The sequence below is a fragment of the Trachemys scripta genome, chromosome 13 (assembly GCF_013100865.1).
Source record: "Trachemys scripta elegans isolate TJP31775 chromosome 13, CAS_Tse_1.0, whole genome shotgun sequence".
Lineage (NCBI taxonomy): Eukaryota > Metazoa > Chordata > Testudines > Emydidae > Trachemys > Trachemys scripta.
Genome location: NC_048310.1, coordinates 35,699,009 through 35,717,724, shown reverse-complemented (window position 1 = coordinate 35,717,724; position 18,716 = coordinate 35,699,009). Strand labels below are relative to the sequence as shown.

The 18,716-nt window shown below is 40.0% G+C and overlaps 1 protein-coding gene across 3 annotated transcripts in view; it reads left to right on the top strand.

Moving 5' to 3' along the window:
* Window positions 1–3,357: 3,357 nt before the first annotated feature.
* Window positions 3,358–18,716, top strand: part of CBFB (core-binding factor subunit beta) — a 77,241-nt gene continuing 61,882 nt past the window's right edge. For 2 of the 3 annotated variants that reach the window (XM_034788393.1, XM_034788394.1), the window contains exons 1-3: window positions 3,358–3,510; window positions 3,724–3,810; window positions 10,205–10,321. In XM_034788393.1, coding sequence (XP_034644284.1) covers window positions 3,433–3,510; window positions 3,724–3,810; window positions 10,205–10,321 — 282 coding nt within the window. In that variant the 5' untranslated portion in view covers window positions 3,358–3,432. The remainder of the gene's footprint in view (window positions 3,511–3,723; window positions 3,811–10,204; window positions 10,322–18,716) is intronic. The other variant, XM_034788396.1, reaches the window with a different exon arrangement.

The window sequence follows — 18,716 nt, the reverse complement described above, 5'->3', positions numbered from 1 at the left end:
CTTAATTTACAAGGACTGCATGCAAATCATGACTCCCATCCAGGCTTAACTTTGCTCTCTCTTAATTTGCATGAGTATATGTAAAGTTAAGAACATGTTACTAGGAGACTATAAAACCTCATTTCCTTACCAAGGGATCTATATATTTAATATGCTTTAACTAGGCTTGGAAGGATTAAACTTTTATTGGTAAATGTCAGCAAATGTTAATTTCACCATACACACACAAACTAAGGAATATTTCCATTGATGATAATTGAAATTTACAAACAGGCAAAGTAAGAAAAATGTCACTTAGGAACTTACTAGAGTTTGATAAAGGATATTTACTTTATATATTTTGCCATCAAGTTCACAATTTGTGTTTTAGTGGTTATAAAGCTTTAACTTTACAAATCTTGCTGAATAATTGAATAATTATTGAATAATTGTTGTTGAATAATTGTTGTTGAATAATTGTTGTCTGACACCCCCCGTCGCACAACAGTGAAAATGTAAATTGATAAAAATGGGAAAAAATGCTTAAACAAACATCAATATTATTCATCAATATTATAAAAAAATAAAAATTGAGTTCTGACAAGCCTAGCTATAACTTTAATAGAAAGGCTGCTGAAATAGAAATAGTCAAATATCAGTTGGTAAATGTACCTATCAGGAATGTCTACATATTCTTACATTTATGTAAGATACTGTGGATGGAATCCACAAAGGGACTTATGCATTGCAACGCTGAGCATCATCTCGCCTAGAAATCACAGGAGCAACATTGTGAACCACAAAGCCATGTTAGGCACCTAGGCATGCTCTACAATGAATGGGGAGAGACAGGCACCTCAGAGTGCAATTCGCCGGCATGCTAGGTGGGGAGCTGCCTAAGCTAGCCAATAGGAGATGCAGAGGAGAAGGGTGTGGGCTGAGCCCCGCCCCTCTCTCGAGATAGGTACCTACGTTTCTGGGCTGCAGAGAGGCGCCTAGCTCTATTTAACGATCCACAAATGGGATCCCACCTTCTGGAGTCAGGTGGCTTGGGAGCTTAAGTGATTTCTTGTAGGAGTGAGTTAGGCACTCCACAAAATGGGCTGCCAATCTTCTAACGTTTAGCCCACCGGTTAAAGCACTTTCCTAGACCCAGGTTCAATCTCCCCTTCTCTGGCGAGGGGGTCGGGGGAAGAAATGTGGGAGACCCCTGTTTAAGTGCTATCAGAATACGCTGTGAAATATTCTGATGTAGGGCTCCCTGAAATCTCTGCTGTTGAACTGTGGCCTAATAACTACTTAAGTATTTACAGTGGAACAGTCATTGGGCCAAAGGGGGGATTGAGCCTGAGTTTTCCACAACCCAAGTGAGTGCTCTAACAATGGGGATAAAGTTATAAAGTGGATGGTAACATCTCCTCCTCTGTCAGGATTTTGAATGGGAGCTGATCCAGTAGGTGGGTACAGAGGGTGCCTAGTGGATTAGGCCCTGCCTGTGATTTAGGTGACGAAATGGCTATTTTTCCCTGATTCGTGAATTGCTCTGGGGCTCAGGCTATGTCTACACTACTGCTGTAAGTCGACCTTTGCTATGCGAATAACATAGCTGGAGTCGACGTACCTTAGGTTGAGTTCCTGTGGGGTTTACACTGTGGGGGGTTGACAGGAGAAAATCTCCCGTCGACTTACCTTATTCTTCTCATCGGGGATAGAGTACAGGGATTGGCTGAAGAACGATCTGCTGTCGATCTGGCGGGTCTTCACTAGATCCGCTAAATCGACCGCTGGTGGATCGATCTCAGAGTGTCCATCCCGGCTGTAGTGTAGACTTGCCCTTAGCGGGAGATAGGTCTTCGGATGCCTAGAATGAGGCAGCAATGCACGTGCCCAGAGGCAGAAACTTAGGCTGTGCGTTTAGGCACCCCCAGGATTCAGCAGGAGTTTTGTGGATCAAGGTGCAGGGAAAAGTGGGACTTAAGCACCTAAGTACCTGTGTGAATCCCACCCCATATATTCAACACAATCAGTAAGTGCAAAGATAGATTTTTCTGTGAATAAAAGGAAAATGCTTAGTGCTCCTTCAAAATATTTCACTAGTAGCAAAGTTAGGGAGCTCTGACATACTTTCTCAGGCACCCTTTGATTAAATTAGGGCCTGACTGTGCAAATACAGGTGGGTAATAAGAAAGAGCCAAGGGCTCGGGCTCAGGAGTTAGTACGGCGCTTTGAACAAGAACTGATTCATTAACAGCCAATTTTAAAAAAAATCATTAAGACTAGATGCCTTGGCTTTTGAGTGGCTAACTTGAGACACCTTGGACCTGATTTTCAAAGGTACTGAGCGGCTGCAGCTCCCCTTCAGTTTAACTGACGTTGTGGGTGCATGGCACTTCTGAAAATTGGGCCTACAGGGACTCACGTTGGGCATTCAAAATGAGCGACCACTCTTGAAAGATTTGCCTAACCCCTACTTGGTCAGCATCCCCTCAGCCAGGTGGAGGTTGCTGACCAGCGACGCTCAAAAGCGGTTTTGATTTTGGATCTTGAAATAAAGGTGATGGCACAAGTCGATTATTTGGTTTGGGGATCCAGGAGAGGAGAGCGTTTCCAAAAAGATGATGTTTGCTGAGGCCACAGGCAATGTAACAATCACGCTTTCTGCTTTGTTTTAATCTGTTGTTGTTACAAGTTACATAAGTTCCTTTCCCCCAAGGAGAGGGCACAGCTCTGGCAGCATGCAGACACGCTTCTCTTGCCTGGGAGGTGTTTTTCCCCCCTACACACCACCACAGCCCAGAGAAAACAAGGGGGGGGGGGGAATTACCCCCCCCCCCGCACTGGGGCAGGTGCAGTACCTGAGCCTATTTTGAACGCCCCGCGGGAGGCTGCCAAGCCGGAGCACCCGCAGGGGTTGGCCTGGGGCAGCCCAGCCCGCCCAGAGCGCTGCCCAGCCCCGGGGCGCCGTGCCCCAGCTCCCGCGGGGTAGCGGAGCGTGACCGATCCCCGCGGGGTTCCCCGGGCGGGAGCGTGTCGGGACACGCAGGTCCCGCCCGTCCCGTGAGGGCTCAGCCGGAAGCCGGCGAGACGGGCTGAGCGAGGGGCGCCCGCCCCGCTCCCGAGGGCCACGCGGGGGCGGTGACTCACGCCCGCCCAGCGCCTGCCAGGGAGGGGCGGCAGCGCGAGCCCCCAGCTCGCGCCGCGCATGCGCGGCAGCCTCAGCCCGGAGTTGTGAATGGTGCGGCTGTTTGGCCGGAGTTTACGAGCCGGGGAGGAAGTCGGGGGGGGGAGGGGGCTCGAGACGCGCGGCGGCGGCAGCAGCAGCGGCGCGAGCTCTGGCGGTTGCTGCTGCTGCACTGGGCGCGAGGCGGCGGCGGCGGCGGCGGCGCAGCCGGGGGAGGGGGGCGAACAAAGGGCAGCGGGGCGAGCCGCCGGGGCGGCAGCGGCGGCCCCACCATGCCGCGGGTTGTCCCCGACCAGAGGAGCAAGTTCGAGAACGAGGAGTTCTTCAGGAAGCTGAGCCGCGAGTGCGAGGTGAGGGGACCCCCCCCCCCCGGGGGAGCAGCGCCCCCCGCGCCCGGTCCCGCCGGCGCCCGCACCTCCCAATCCTGTCCCGGGCTGCCGGGGCCGGAGGGCAGCGCCCGCCCGCCCGCGGTGCTATCTCCGCACTCCGCCTCCCCTTATCGCTCGCCGCCGGCCCGCTCCCGGGCGGGATTCCTCCTCTGATTTGCCTCCTGTTCCTCGCAGATTAAATACACCGGCTTCAGGGACCGACCCCACGAGGAGCGCCAGGCCCGCTTCCAGAACGCCTGCCGGGACGGCCGGTCCGAGATCGTAAGTGCCGCGCTTCCAGCATCCCCCCCGCCCTCCTCCACACGCGCCCCCGAAATCCACCTGGGCCGCTCGCTTGGCCCCCCGCGGCACGGCCCGGCACTGCCCAGCGCCGTCCCACGCGCGAACAACCCGGAACTGTGCGCAGCCCAGACACCCCGCTCGCTGCCTAGCGTCTGCCGCCTGTGAAACAAAGCTGCGGATGCTAAACCTTTCAGCAGCAGGAGCGACTTCCTTATTGTCTGCCCCATTCCAACGCGCAGAGGGGGAGAGATCTAGAGTCACCGGTTGTGGATGTCAATTGCCGACGCTTGTCGCGGCCAGGCGCTTAATCGCCAAACTTAGACAGCCCTAAACTCCCCCCAGCATAAAACTTCACTGGATAAATAACTGTTGTTGCTACCAGCAAAAGGGTTTGGGCAACCATGTTTTCACTTTATGGGAATAAAAAAGGGAAACTAAAACCCAAGCAGCATAAGTTAAACTATCCAGCCACTTCTTTAAAGAAATAAATGTGTCTTTCTGTCCAGCAGCTTAACTAAAATGTATAGTAATGTTTTAAAAAAATACTTTAAGGAAGAGGAAAAACAACAAGGAGCCCTTGTTAGAGACTGACAAATTTATTTGGGCATAACCTTTTGTAGGCTAAAACCCACTTCATCAGATGCATGGAGTGAAAAATACAGTAAGCAGTATATATATTACAGCACATGAATATATATATATACTGCTTACTGTATTTTTCGCTCTATGCATCTGATGAAGTGGGTTTTAGACCTTTAGCCTACGAAAGCTTATGCCCAAATACATTTGTTAGTCTCTAAGGTGCCATAAGGACTCCTCATTGTTTTTGCTTATACAGACTAACACGGCTACCACTCTGAAACCTTTAAGGAAGAGGAACACTTAAAGTCATTGATTTAAAACTCTCATGGATGGGTGGGGCAGAGTGGATGCTGTTTGAGGGATGTTTTGTAGAAATGTTTTGTAAAAACTATCAGTTTCAGTATGTAGGATTCATAATACGTATTCTGTGACTTATTTTTAAATAAATCAAGGGATACTTTGTAAACAAGTACCTTAACATAAATACATTGAATGTTGATTTAAACAATTATTTACTTATCTGTCCCCTAAGGAGTGGGCCTTGCATTGGAACATAGGGTGGTTGTGCTTCTAAAGTGTAGCACCCAGTTGTGGAAAGCTTTAGTTATATCTGTACTCTAGAAAAGAAAGGGAAGATGAATGTTCATTAACATTTAATATTCTCCATATAACAGTATTTGCGTCTATAAAAGTTAATTTTAGAAAACTTTTTTTGCCTAATAGTAATAGCTAATTCTGCTATTACTAGAGGAATAAAAACATATGTATCTTGTACATTAGGATTTAAAAGTAGTGTTATGTATGTGAAAAAGTACTTTATAGCCAACAAAATGATCTGTGAGAGTATATTGGCAGTTCTTCCTTCACCATTGCATATGTTGAAATTATAAGCTACTTATTTCAACTTTAAATTCCTTTGTCTAGGAAGTAGTGACTTCCAGGAATAAATAAGACTAATATGAAATTATTCTGAACTCTAGCCTATCATTTGGTTAAAATGAATTAGTAAATAACCTTGGTATAGTGAAATTTAAAATGGAAAAAAAAATGCAGTCACCGAAAGCTTTTTGAAGTAGAGTAAATAATCTTTTCTGAACCAAATTAGGCACGTTTCAAACTAAACTTTACAATTTTAAATATTGGATTTTTTCTTAGTGATGGTACTAGTAGACCACTCTCATCCATGAAGTAAAACAAGATTAATATGGCTCCATGTAGTCAAAAAGTGGCTAGAACTTATTTCCTGATTTATTTCTGTTTGATGTTTCTCAAATAGGATCTGTATCTTGTAGCATGCTTGTTAGTGATGTGGTTATTTGTACAGTTCCTTAAAACATTCATATTGAAAAGTCACCGATTTTTTTGTTACTTATTTAAAACAATGAAAATGGTGACAGAGTTTTCCTCTTCATTAAGGGTTTATTTCAAGTGAGAGGAGGATTTACCTGTTTTTTGATTCTGGCTTAATAAAACACTTCCATATACTTACCGTAAACCTACATTACTACATAGTAAAACTAGAGATTTTTTTTATGCACAGTGTACATAGTGGAATACACCTTACTTTAATTTGTGAATAGAAGAGGGGAGTATTCTAATATAGCAGATTCCTATTATTCTAGTTATCCGTTTTCAACAGTTATCTAATACAGCTAGAGGGGGATGTTTTATATTGTGTATTGTAAGTGAGCAAGGTTTATAGAGAATCTGTAGAAAAAAGTAGATATTATTCAAACCCCTGCGTACCAAATCTCTTGGGCTTGTTTAAATTATTGTCATTGAGCATGATTTTTTTAATATTTTAAAAAGTTTACTGTTGAAAACAATTATGGATGGAGAAAAACATAAATTTTTAGTCTTTTAAGGTTCCTGGACTGGTGGCAATGCACAGTATATGTCTGTAATTGAGCACTTCACTGAAAACTTCAGATCTAAGCTTATAATTAGTTACAGCTAATACGGTTTGTGAAGAGTTATTTTTGTAAAATGGGAAATACTGTCTCTTCACCATCTTATTTCTATGCCTGCACTCTCTCCCTGCCAGAACTCTGCCCCTTGAAATCTCCGGTGATGCCTGTTGCACACAGTTTTTCAGTCTGTTATAATAATAGGAAATAGCTTCTTCTTTTCTTGACCTAAGACATCTGGTTTGGTCCAGTAAAACTGATTGCTTGTTACACATCCATTTAGAAAGTGAGGGTACAGAATGATTAAAGTTTTAAAAACTAACCAGTTAATTCAGTAAAAGAGGTTATATAGATGATTTGCTACAGATAAAGAATTTATTCTCATCTTTACACAGGGAGGTTGTGCCTTCTGATGGCAGTGTGTCCAGAAGTAGTCTAAGGGTAATATAAAGATGGGGTTGGGACATAAATGCGTCATACAAAGGTCACAGTTCTCTAACTTCAGACCAAAGTGATCATGTCATGAACAATTTTTTAAAATAAAAAAAGTCATTACTGAGATGTAGTCTTAAATTATCAGTGGTATATTGTTTTGTGTATTTTGAGGAGAGAGCTTGCCTACAGCCACAATAATCTTCGAAAAGTGGTGGTTGTGCATGTAAAATAACTCCCCTGACACTTACTGTACATAAATACTCAGTTAACCTGAATGGTTCTAAACAAGTTCTTCTAGTCTATTAGGTAATGAAAAGGCCTTTGGAAAAGAAAAATAAATGTAACCAATAACCTTTACAGTCTATTGATCCATAAAACTACTTTTGAAACTTAAAACCCCCAAAACCCTGTGTTAAGCATATTTTCTGGATAGATTTAAATAGACTTGGTCTCTTGTGTATACATATTTTATAATCACCTATAAATCTTTTATGGTAAATCTTTTAAGTTCAAGTGGAAATTGTTTTTTTAATGTTGAACACTGTGACAAAAGCCAAGAGCTTTAAAAGGCCATATCCAACCTAAAACAACCACTGACTGCCTGACCTGCAGAAAGTCTGTCATATTTTGAAGTCACTCTAACCTTGGTATCAGAGTGCTGATGTGTTGGTCTGTTCATCCTCTTTGTTGTGACTGCATAATATCAGTTTAGATGTTACATGACCATCAGGTTTCCACTCGCTCTGTCATTTATGGCAGTCAGACTCATGGGAATGATATCCTGATGAGGATGGAAGACAGGAGTTCCTTCCATGGCTGACATCTAATCAACATGGGAATAACTTGAAAAGCCCTGGATTGCCAGACACTTCTCTCTCCTTTCTAGAGGTCAGCCAGAAAGCCAGAAATAGGGTTTATGGGACTATAGACTACTTGCTAGCTCCCTACAAAACACTAATGATGATGGATGGTCAATACATCACTGATTTTTTACGTATGTACCGATAGTAGTCAGTTATGCCTATCTGGTGATTGGGAGAATAGGAGAGGCATCCCCAGCCTACACACAATAGTGTTCGCGCGCGTGTGTGTGTGAGAGTGAGAGAGAGAGGGGGTTGGGGAAACATAGCAATAACAGCCACGTTTACATGATACATTAGATGGACTATTGGATTTTGTACATGAACTATTGATCTAATATAATTGGTTGGGGGGGGCGGACACAATGCTTCTAAAAATTCACATGATAGCCTGTATCTGGCCTATAGACTAAGGCTGCACAGTTCCAGTGGACGTTGGTGTGCATTCATATTTTCTGTCGTATTTTCTGTTATTTTCCCCGTCTTCAAGCTTTTCTATGATTTCCTGGATACATGTAAGGATTTCTTCTCTTGGTGCTTCATGCTAGGGTGACTTTTCCCCGAATGGAATATACTACCGCTAAAGCTAGCATCCAGGGGCCATCAGAAACTTGTGCAGTCTGGAAAGCTGCAAAATTCAGCTGGCTCAGCCCTTTCAGAGTTTTGTATTAGCGTGTGCATGTTTGTTTTTAATAACAGCCTTAGTTTTTAAAGGCTAAAAATGCTGAGAGAATGGTAGTAAAGCTGCTTGGCTGTGTTGGTGTTACTGCATTGTTGATTCAGAAGAGTGTTTAAATCTAGAAAATTGTTTTTCAAAATATTGTATTTACATATGAGCAAACAAAAAACTACAAATTGGGAAAATGATGTAATACAAGGAATCTCCACCAGAGTTCTGATGACAATGGCTCTAGTTCTGTTCTTACGGTTTACATGTTACCTGAAGCTGTTGATGGAGTATATCCTTAAGTTACACTTCTGTCAAGCTTTTTACTGCACGTTTATACTATTTAAAATATTTTTCTTTGAATGTTTTGTATCCTAAACAGATTAATATACTTGTGCAATATCACTTTGATACTAGTGACTGCTGTCGTCAATTTTAATGACTGTCTGTGTTGGCTTAATGGGAATGCTCAAAAACTGCTTATAAGAGAAAGTCAATAGATGAAACCTAATCATGGGATATTAGTCTCCTTCTGCTACAAAAATGTCAGGGCAAAGCAGGTTTCATTTTCAAAGTGAGAGATATTGATCCTGTGACACTTTCTTCTACAATGACTTATACAAAATGACGCAGAGCGAACTGTATGTTAAGTGGTAGTGTAGTCGAGTGATTTTTTTTTTTATTACCGCTAAGTTGCTGAATTCTGCATTGCTTAGAGGAAACATCTATTTTATGCTCCTCTCAGTAAATCATCTCTCTAAATTCAAACTATTTTGAGCTATATTTTTATGTAGTTTTTATGAATAAACTGTTTTCTGGATTAGTAGTATTTTAAATTTAAGTGAACAATGGTAGTTAGTCCAGCAATTTGATTGCAAGACATTCTATTTGATATAATGATATTTTAATGATATGTTCTGGTATAAGTGTGTATCTGTGTATGCATATTTACTCTGTACTCTATCATAACTGAAACAGTGAATCAGAATTCTACTTCTACCCACATTGTTTTCCCCCCTCCCAGCTGTGCAAGTTGGAGCTCTCTTTCCCTGTTTGAATTGCTGTGATATGCATGAGTCTAAACTTCTTATGAATGAAAATGAAACTTTGTTTTCAGTTGAAGTTGAAGGTCATGGTTTACTTGAATACAAGGATTCTCATTTCTGATAAGATTAAGTCAATGTCCCTTCACGAGTTTTTGAGAAAGAATACAACAGATTTCTCATACATGGAACATCTACTAATCTAGATTTCGCTGAAGTGTTTGCCCACTCACACACTAGCTATAGTAGCAACAAGATTTCACAACTTGACAGTGTAATATTATGCAGTATATGGAGGGGTACATAGATGGTGCATTCGCTCATCTGTCTGTCAGCATGCAAAATAAGGGTAAATAAATATTTTCCTTGCATTTTTGTCTTTAGATCTCAGGTAATATGCCTCCTGGATTTATATATCTGTGAAAAACAGATAGGATTTTTTTGTTCAAAATCTGTGCTCCCAGTAACAAGTCTCTGCAACTCACTTTCTTCTGAAAGTTCTTCTAACTGGGAAAAATGCTACTTTTTACAACATGTAAGCACTTTTTTAGTAGGTTTTGGTACTGAGTTGTTGGTACGGGATTTCCTGACAGAATTCTGAAATAATAGATTCTAATGTCAGCAAAAACTGATTTGAAAGAAAGTATTGATTCCATGTTGTATTTTATATCCAAAGCAGCCAATGGCAAATGTTGTCAAAATGGAATCAGATGTTTGTAACTTAATACTTAAGAAAAATGATGAGTGCATGTTTTTGACTTTAAGTATTCTCTATGCTGCTTGGCTTAAGACATAAACTGATGTAAAAATAAATGACTGCCTGCATAATTTATGTAATGTCTTGCTCCCTGATCCTGTTTGTATTGATTTTTCTAAAAGGCTTTTGTGGCCACAGGAACCAATCTGTCTCTCCAGTTTTTTCCGGCCAGCTGGCAGGGGGAGCAGCGACAGACACCGACCCGGGAATATGTCGACTTTGAAAGAGAGGCAGGCAAGGTAAGAAGGAAATGGTTGCAATTCAAAGATTTTTATGTGCAGTGTCAGTGAGCTTTTAATATAAACTGTGTATTATTTGAAATTCTTAATGTTCCACAGTTCAATGCGTAGTAGAGTTAGTTATAAAAATACTAATAAAAATTATTAAGATGAAATCTGCTAAATTTCTCTAAGGATTGTTAAAAATAAATTTAATTTTAACTTGTTTTAAAACACTTTTTATATTACTTGGGGAAAGGTATGTGGGGTAATACTTGGTTCTTTCCTTCTATGAACTTTCATTTATTTTGGAGGGCAGAAGCCCACTTCTTCATAATAAAATGTTTAGGAACAACTGCAATTTGTTAGTTTTTAATTTACAGTAGACACACCTTTGGGACTGCATTAAAATTACAAACCTTAACTAGCAAGTTATCTTAGAGAAATTTTCATTAGTCTCACTGAGCACATTCCCTTGGCAGGGTTCAGGTTGGCAATTTATATGAAGTGTGGGAATTGCTTGCTCTTGTTCGTCCACTAGACATTTTTTGCTTGACTTTCACCATCACAAATTATAAAGAATAAATACTACTTTAAATAAATTGCTGACTTCGCCTGTTTTGCTGTTCTGAAATGGTTGATCCACAGACTAAAATTCCTTAATGGCACAGCGGTACTTTATTAGTGTTTAGGTTGTATCTTTCATCTCAGAAAACTTGTTTGAGAGGTCACTGTGATGAACTTTTTTTTTTTTTTAAATGTATGGTTTCACTGTATAGAAAAATACTTAAAAACAATGCTTAATAGATATGTTTCTCTGTACTATGTAGGCTCTATGGGCCTGATCCAAAGCCATTGTAGTTTGTGAGACTTTTCTTTTGGGTCAGACAGTGTATATACTCTTGGACTCCCCCCGGAGCTGGGTAACTTTTTTGTACTATTGTTTTCTAATAACTCTTTTTATAAAGGTTCTTAAAGGGACTTGCTCAACTTAAAACTCTCGCTATCTGTTTTCAACCTTCTTTTGTTACACGTAACTACTAACAAAAAAAACTGAAAGACGAGGAAATATTTCATAAAGTTTTATATAATAGCCTATTGGGTTTTCCCACATCAGTATAAATAGGAAAATCTGATTGCAAAAGCACAAAAATTCTCAAAGGACTTACTCAGGGTCAAATGTAGTACCTGAAGTTTCTTTTAACTCATATTTTGAAATTAACTGGAGTTCAAGTTGATAGTACTATATCATGTTTGTGTTTTTTTTGTAAACCTATTCTACTGTACTGTGGAAGCCTGCAAAAGTTTTTAAAAAACACATTTTGGGCGGGGGGAAAGGCTGGGTACTGGCTTCTCTGGTGAACAAGATGAATTGAGTTTGGCTCTTACTGAAAAATATTGATTCTGGCTCATAATTGAATGAGGAATTTTTTCTTGTAACATAGCAAACTGAAGTCTGTTTTTGCTTATTCCAAAAATAAACAATTTAATTTACTTCCATGATTTTTTTTAACTTTGTTTCCTTGGAATGAATTTTTAAAGGGGTGAATTAAGAACTTAAGAATGGCCATACTAGGTCAGACCCATGGTACATCTAGCTCAGTTGCCAGTGCCAAATGCTTCAGAGGGACTGCACAGAACAGGTTAATTCATCAAGAGCCATCCTCTGTTGTCCAGTCCCAGCTTCCAGCAGTCAGAGATTTAGGGAGACCCTGAGCATAGGTTTGTGACTCTGAACATCTTGGCTAATAGCTATTAATGGACCTATTTGATGTGATCTTATCTAATTTTTTTTAACTCCGTTATACTTCTGGCCTTCACAACATCCCCAACAGGTTGACTGTGCATCATATGAGGAAGTACTTTCTTATGGTTTGTTTTAAACCTGCATCCTATTAATTTCATTGGGTGACCCCTGGTTCTTGTAGTGTATAGGGGTAAATAACACTTCCTTATTCACTTTTTCCACACCATTCATGATATTCTAGATCTCTATCATATCCCTCCCCTTAGTCATCTTTTTCTAAGAATAGTCCCAGTCTTTTAATCTCTCCTCATATGGAAGCTATTCCATACCCCTAATCATGTTTGTTGCTCTTCACTGTGTTTTTTCCAATTCTAATGTATCTTTTTTGAGATCGGGTGACGAGAACTGCACGCAGTATTTCGGGTATAGGCATACCATGGCTGTATATAGTGGCATTATATTTATTGCCTTATCTGTCCTTTTCCTAATCACTCCTAACTTTGTTAGCTTTTTTTTTTTTTTTTTTTTGACTGCTGCTGCACATTGAATAGATGTTTTCAGAAGACTATCCACGATGTCTCCAAGATCTTTCTTGAGTGGTAACAGCTAATTTTGTAAAAAACAACAAGGAGTCTGGTGGCACCTTAAAGACTAACAGATTTATTTGGGCATAAGCTTTCGTGAGTAAAAACCTCACTGCATCCGAAGAAGTGAGGTTTTTACTCACGAAAGCTTATGCCCAAATAAATCTGTTAGTCTTTAAGGTGCCACCAAATTGCAAGTACGGCTACTGCCTCTCTGGTACAGGATTTACATCTCTTTACATTAAAACTGCAATGCAAATTTAAAAGGATAGGACATGCGGTTGCAGGACCAAGAAGAATACCAAGCTCTTTAAACACATACAGATTCAGAATGAGTAAACATTTGGCAAAGATGAATATGGGTTGGCAGCATAACTTGAGCCATATTTCAAGGACTAAATTGGAACATTACCTCTGCAGGGCAAATGCAATGATTACAGTAAAGATCCTGAAAATCAATTACAAAATGGGGGTTGGGGGGAGAAGAGATTACATTGTACTACATATATTGAAAACATATTAGGTTTTCTAAAGCCTCCTTTGTNTGTTGTTTTTGTAGATACAGACTAACACGGCTACCCCCTGATAGCTAATTTTGTGTGTATTGTTGGGATTGTTTTTTCCAAGTGCATTAATTTCTATTTATCAACACTGAATTTCATTTGCTATTTTGTTGCCCAGTCACCCAGTTTAGTGAGATCCCTTTGAAACTCTTTGCAGTCAGCTTTGGAGTTAACTATCTTGAATAATTTTGTACTGTCTGCAAACTTAGCCACCAGATTTGCAGGAACTTAGTATATACTACTGCAAAGCCAAATAGAATTAATCTCATCACTGTATGCTACTTCTTGCTTTTTACATGTTAGTTTATAGTAAACTTTCAGAATATTTGGCTAAATTTAAGTCTCCTTCCATATTTTTTCATTTAAGGCCATTTAGAAGTAGAAGATCATCCAGTAAAACATGAATAGTATTATACTGTACTTTGGATAAATCACGAATTCCTGGGTGTGATTTAGCATTATTATAAATCGCATGTGACATCAAGCTTGTACTATACAGAACTTGTTTTAAAGTGAAGTTGCTCCCATAGCATGTTGAGAAGAGAAGCAAACAGGGTAGAAGTGCGTTACGATATCAACAGAAAGCACCTGATGGCATTATAGTATTGTAGTTTAGTTGTCTGTCACTTATTCTTTATATAACTTTGTAAGGAGTTTTGTGATTTTTTTTTTTGCACATATTCAACTGTCTCTACACTCAGACATGTGATTTCTGTAGCTCCACGCAACAATTTTTTGTAAGCTTTAACTCTTGAGGCAGTGGCATAATGTGTGTTTGTTCATCACTGGAGCTGTGCCAGCAAGGCATGTTTTTAATTATATGAATAAAATATAGGCCATTGAGGGAGCTGTCATTTAATTATTATTCTAGGCATAACTCTGAGATTCTGAATGTAGATAAAGTTAAACTTACAAATACTGGAATCTTTTTATTCTAGAATTCTTTACTGTTTCACAGCGTTTGGTTAACCAACTAATGTCCCAGAAATAGTTTATTCAGAATTTGTAAGTGCATTACTGCCGACTATAAACAGTTTTTGTCCTTAATCATGTAATTTTATTCTCCAGATAAACAGTTTTCTAAACTGTTTTCTAAAGGAGCTTTAAAAAAAATTCCATAGTTGAGTCCAGTTTGTTGTCCAGGGAAAATGAATTAGCATCCTGTTCTTTATCTACAGAATAGGAGTCTGACATACGAGGCCTTTTTAAGGATAACAAATTCCTTAATAGTTATTGGGACTCTGGGGGATAGATCTTCGCAGACAGATATATGCAATTTGAGTTATTTTGTACCTACAAGGATATATACGTTCCAGAAAATTGGCCTCTAGAGCCTAAAGATCATAAAACAAAATCTTTCAACGATCTTCTAAAAATAAAAAGCTCAAAAGACGTGTAGGAGTTACACAGTGGATCAGACTTGTAGCCCACCTCATCCGGGGTCCTGTCTGACAGTGGCCATCACCAGATGTTTCACAGGAAGGTTCAAGAAGCCCAACAGTAGGCAGATGTAGGGTAATCTGCCCACATGAATGTCTCATCCTCATCCCTATGAGTTAGAGATCGATTTAAACATAAGGTTTTATTTCTTTTCAGATTCCCTTTGCTAGCATTAACTATTGTAACTCTGGATATTTTTATCATCTATGTAAAAGTTGACTCTGCCTCTGAATATTGCATTGTTTTTGAGATGAACAACATGCCATGGCAGTGTGGTCTGTATTGTGAGAAAGTATTTCCTTTTATAAATTTTGAATGTAACCTTTTAATTTCATTGAGTATCCCTTTTGTTTTTCTATTATGAGAAAAAGAACAGAAGCCTCTGATATTTTAAATGCTTCTATTATTGTAAAGTTAAAAATATCCTACTCTTTTCCATCTCCATCCATGTGAGGTTTTTCTGTCCCTGATCATTTTTGTCATGCTTCTCTGAACCTATTCTAATTTTGCAACACTGTATTTGATGTGTGGCAACCAAATACTGCACACAATATTCCAGAGGAAGCTGTGCCATTGAGTCATAACTTTATATTTTCCCCCATATTAATCTCCATTTCATTCCTTATGCAGTTTAACATTTTGTTTGCTTTTTTTGACAACAGCTGCACATGATCAGAGGTCCTCCACACAGCCAGCCTCCAAGATGCCTGTGTCTTTTCTTAAGTTCATATAGTAAATTTAGACCATTGTAAAGTGTTTGAGTAATTGAAATCTCTTCTTCCATTTTGCATTAATTAGTATTGCCATTGTCTGCCGTTCACCTAGTTTAAGTCCCTCTGACATTCATCATTCTTCAAATTATGCCACGTTTGAGATCATTAATAAATATATTAAACACCGGATGGAGTATGGCACATTGAGGCACCCTGCCGTTAACCTTTTGCCAAGATGTAAATTGACTATTTATTCCTATTTTGTTTTCTCTGTCTTTACCCAGTTTTTCATGCATGACAGTGCCTTTAAGACCATGACTTAGTTTCTTCAGCTTCTTGTGAGGGACTTTCTCAAGGTCCTGCTGAAAGAATAAATAAATTGTTAACCAGTTCTGCTTTATCCACTACTTTATTGACAGACTTTTCTTTGCTGAAATCATGCTGGTTGGACTCAGTCATTTTTTAATTACCTTTCCAACGAATTTACTGATGTAAAGCTTACTGGTCTGTAATTTCCCAGATCACCCCTTGTACCTTTTTAAAATAGATTTAGAATATTTTTCTATCCTCCAATCCTTTGGTATGGTGGCTTTTTTAATGGGGTTTCATATTTTTGCTAGCAGCTCAGCTGCTTCATGCTTGAGCTCCTTCAAAACTCTTGGAGTTGTATCATCTAGGCCTGGTGACTTATTTCTTTTTAAATTATCAGTCTGTTCCAGCATTTTTCTGACACCTCAGTCTCTTATAGTACCTCATCTTTATTGCCAAAAAAGGTCAGGTCTGTAGTAAGTATTTCCCTGACATCCTTTGTGGTAAACTGATTCAAAAAATGAGTTAGTTTCTCAGACATGTCCTTATCTTCCTTAACTGCTCTTTAACCGTTGGTAATCCAATGGACCCCTCATTTTTTTTCAGGCTTTCTGCTTCTTGTATATTTAAATAATTTGTTTGTTTTTATACCTATTTCCTCTTAAATCCATTTTTATCCTCCTAATTTCCCTCTTACATATAGCCTGCTGTAACTTATATTTGTTTGACTTCCCTAGAGGTACAGTTCTTTCAGAATTTTTTTGTTTGAATATCCTCTCAAGCCTTGTTAATTAGCTATATTGGTTTATTGCTTGTCTTCCTGGTTCCCTTTTTTTGTAAGGTGCCTTCTGAGGTACTATTAGTGTTTCCTTAAGTAGCCGCCATACGTTTGAGGGTTTTACTTCATTTGACCTAGGGCCTTCTTTACTAGCTTCTTCATTTTTTTTGAAATCTCCTTTTAAAAAGTTTATCATGGCGTCAGATTTTCTTTTTAACATAAGCTCTTAGGATGTAATTCAAGAATTAACAGTAGTAGAACAACTAACTCCTCTGTATTACTTAAGACTAAGTAGAATAGCCTCTTCTTATGTGCTTTAGCTCTTCCAAGAGCCAGTCACTTAGTGTTAAGAAATTCTTTCTCTAGACCTTGTCCTATTGTGTCTTTTTAACAGTTTGTATGAAGGTAATTGAATCAACTGATGGTACACAATGTTATTGTATTGAGTAAGTTATATAAAAACTGGTGACACGCTGGTCATGAATATCATTGCATGATGTGTATATACCGATGGTGTGTAAATAGGGGTGTGTGTGTGTGTGTGTGTGTGTTGGAAATATGTTCCTAAAATATGTTGTGGGGGCAGACTTGGCAAACAAGTCTGCTCTAGACAAAGGAATGTCAATTTACCCATCTGGGTTAAGTTTTGTAAGCCATAGACCATGAAAGTACATTTACAAAAAGGGTAAGCAAAGCAGTCAAGCTAACAAACGGTGGGAGAAGCAACCTGGTGAGCACACTGGGGAACATACCGGAGTTTGACATCCTGAGGTCTTCCTGGCTCCTGAGACAAAGGCAATGAACTCTGGAAAATATAAGGGGAGCAAATTTTAGTTATCCATCACTCCGGGGACAAAGGGGACGGCACACTCTGGTTCTGTGAACCTTGGATCCTTTTGCCTGAAGACTGGAGATGCTGGTAACTTAAGGTGAAAAAATGTGTTGGGCAGAGACCTAGCTTGATAGAATTAAGTTTTAGGTACTAGAAGTGTTATTTTTTTGTTTTGTTTGTAACCTTTTTTTTTTTCTTCTTTTTTCAGTTCTTGCTTGGTATTACTTAAATCTGTTCTTTATAAATAAACGTATTCCTATCTTAGTGCTATATATTAAGATAAAGAATGGGTCCTCAGTGAGCCAGCAGTTGGTGTGTGCACTGTCTCTCTGGAGGCAGCAGGCTTGATAATTCTGTGAGTATCCAGTGAGAGTCACTGGACACTGCAGAGAGACATCTCTGGGGAACTTTGGAACTGAATGTTACCAGCGAGGCAAGGATAAGAATGTCAGTGACTTGGAACTTTTAGTGAGGTGGGCAGACTTGAGTGACAGGGAGCTGATGTACAGTCTAAATGCCAGTAAACCTCTCCCTTGTTGCAGCAGAGCGAGGTAACATAGTGGTTTACAGTTCTGGGTGCCCTGAGCTGAGTGTTACAACAGTCCTGTCACTATTTGACCCCACTGGTGAAAGAACAGTAGGATTCACCAAGGGCAATGTTACCATGGTGCGCCTCCTCACAAGGAGACCTTTAGGTCTGTGTGGTCATAACAGCACTGCCTTTGAGTAGCACACAGAACATCTAATATGCTCTACTTAGCTGGAAGTCCAGGGAGGAACTGTGATTAGGAATGGGCTTTCAAAGTCCTTTAAATCAGATCTGTAGTAACTACACGTCCATCCTGCTTTACATCTGGAGCTTGCTTAGAAGGTTTCTATGCTCGAGGCACTTGGTCCCTTTGCGCACAATCCTGTTCATAAAAGATTTTTCTGATAGGATGATCTTATTGATCCACTGACCTAGAATGCAGGAAATCCAGGTTCAGTTCCCAGCACTGTAGACTTCCTGTGTGACATTTGGGCAAGTCCATTTAATTCAGTGATATCTAATTTCCAGCATGAGGGCCAAGGTATTGTTTCAGAAAGGTCAGGGGCTCACAATTAATACTTTTTTGCTACTCAGGAACTGCCACTCCCTCCTCCAGACTATTTTAACATGTACCAAGGCTGTGGCAGACAATCAGGGAGCAATAACTGTCTTATTCTTGATTTCGTTGCTTCTCCTTTTCCTCTTTTTTGGGCTGCTCTGGATACTTGGGGCATGGGGTAACTATCCTTTGATATTCAGTTCCCATTGACTTGGACAGAACTTGTCAATCTCCTATCCTGCTTTCCCTGCAGCTCCCACAGCCCAGAAGGGAATCAGGGAATGGTGCAGCCGGAGAGGGTTTTTTTTCCCTTTTTTGTGATGCAGCTGTTGGTCAGTAGGGTTGCTGTTAAGTAGCTGAAG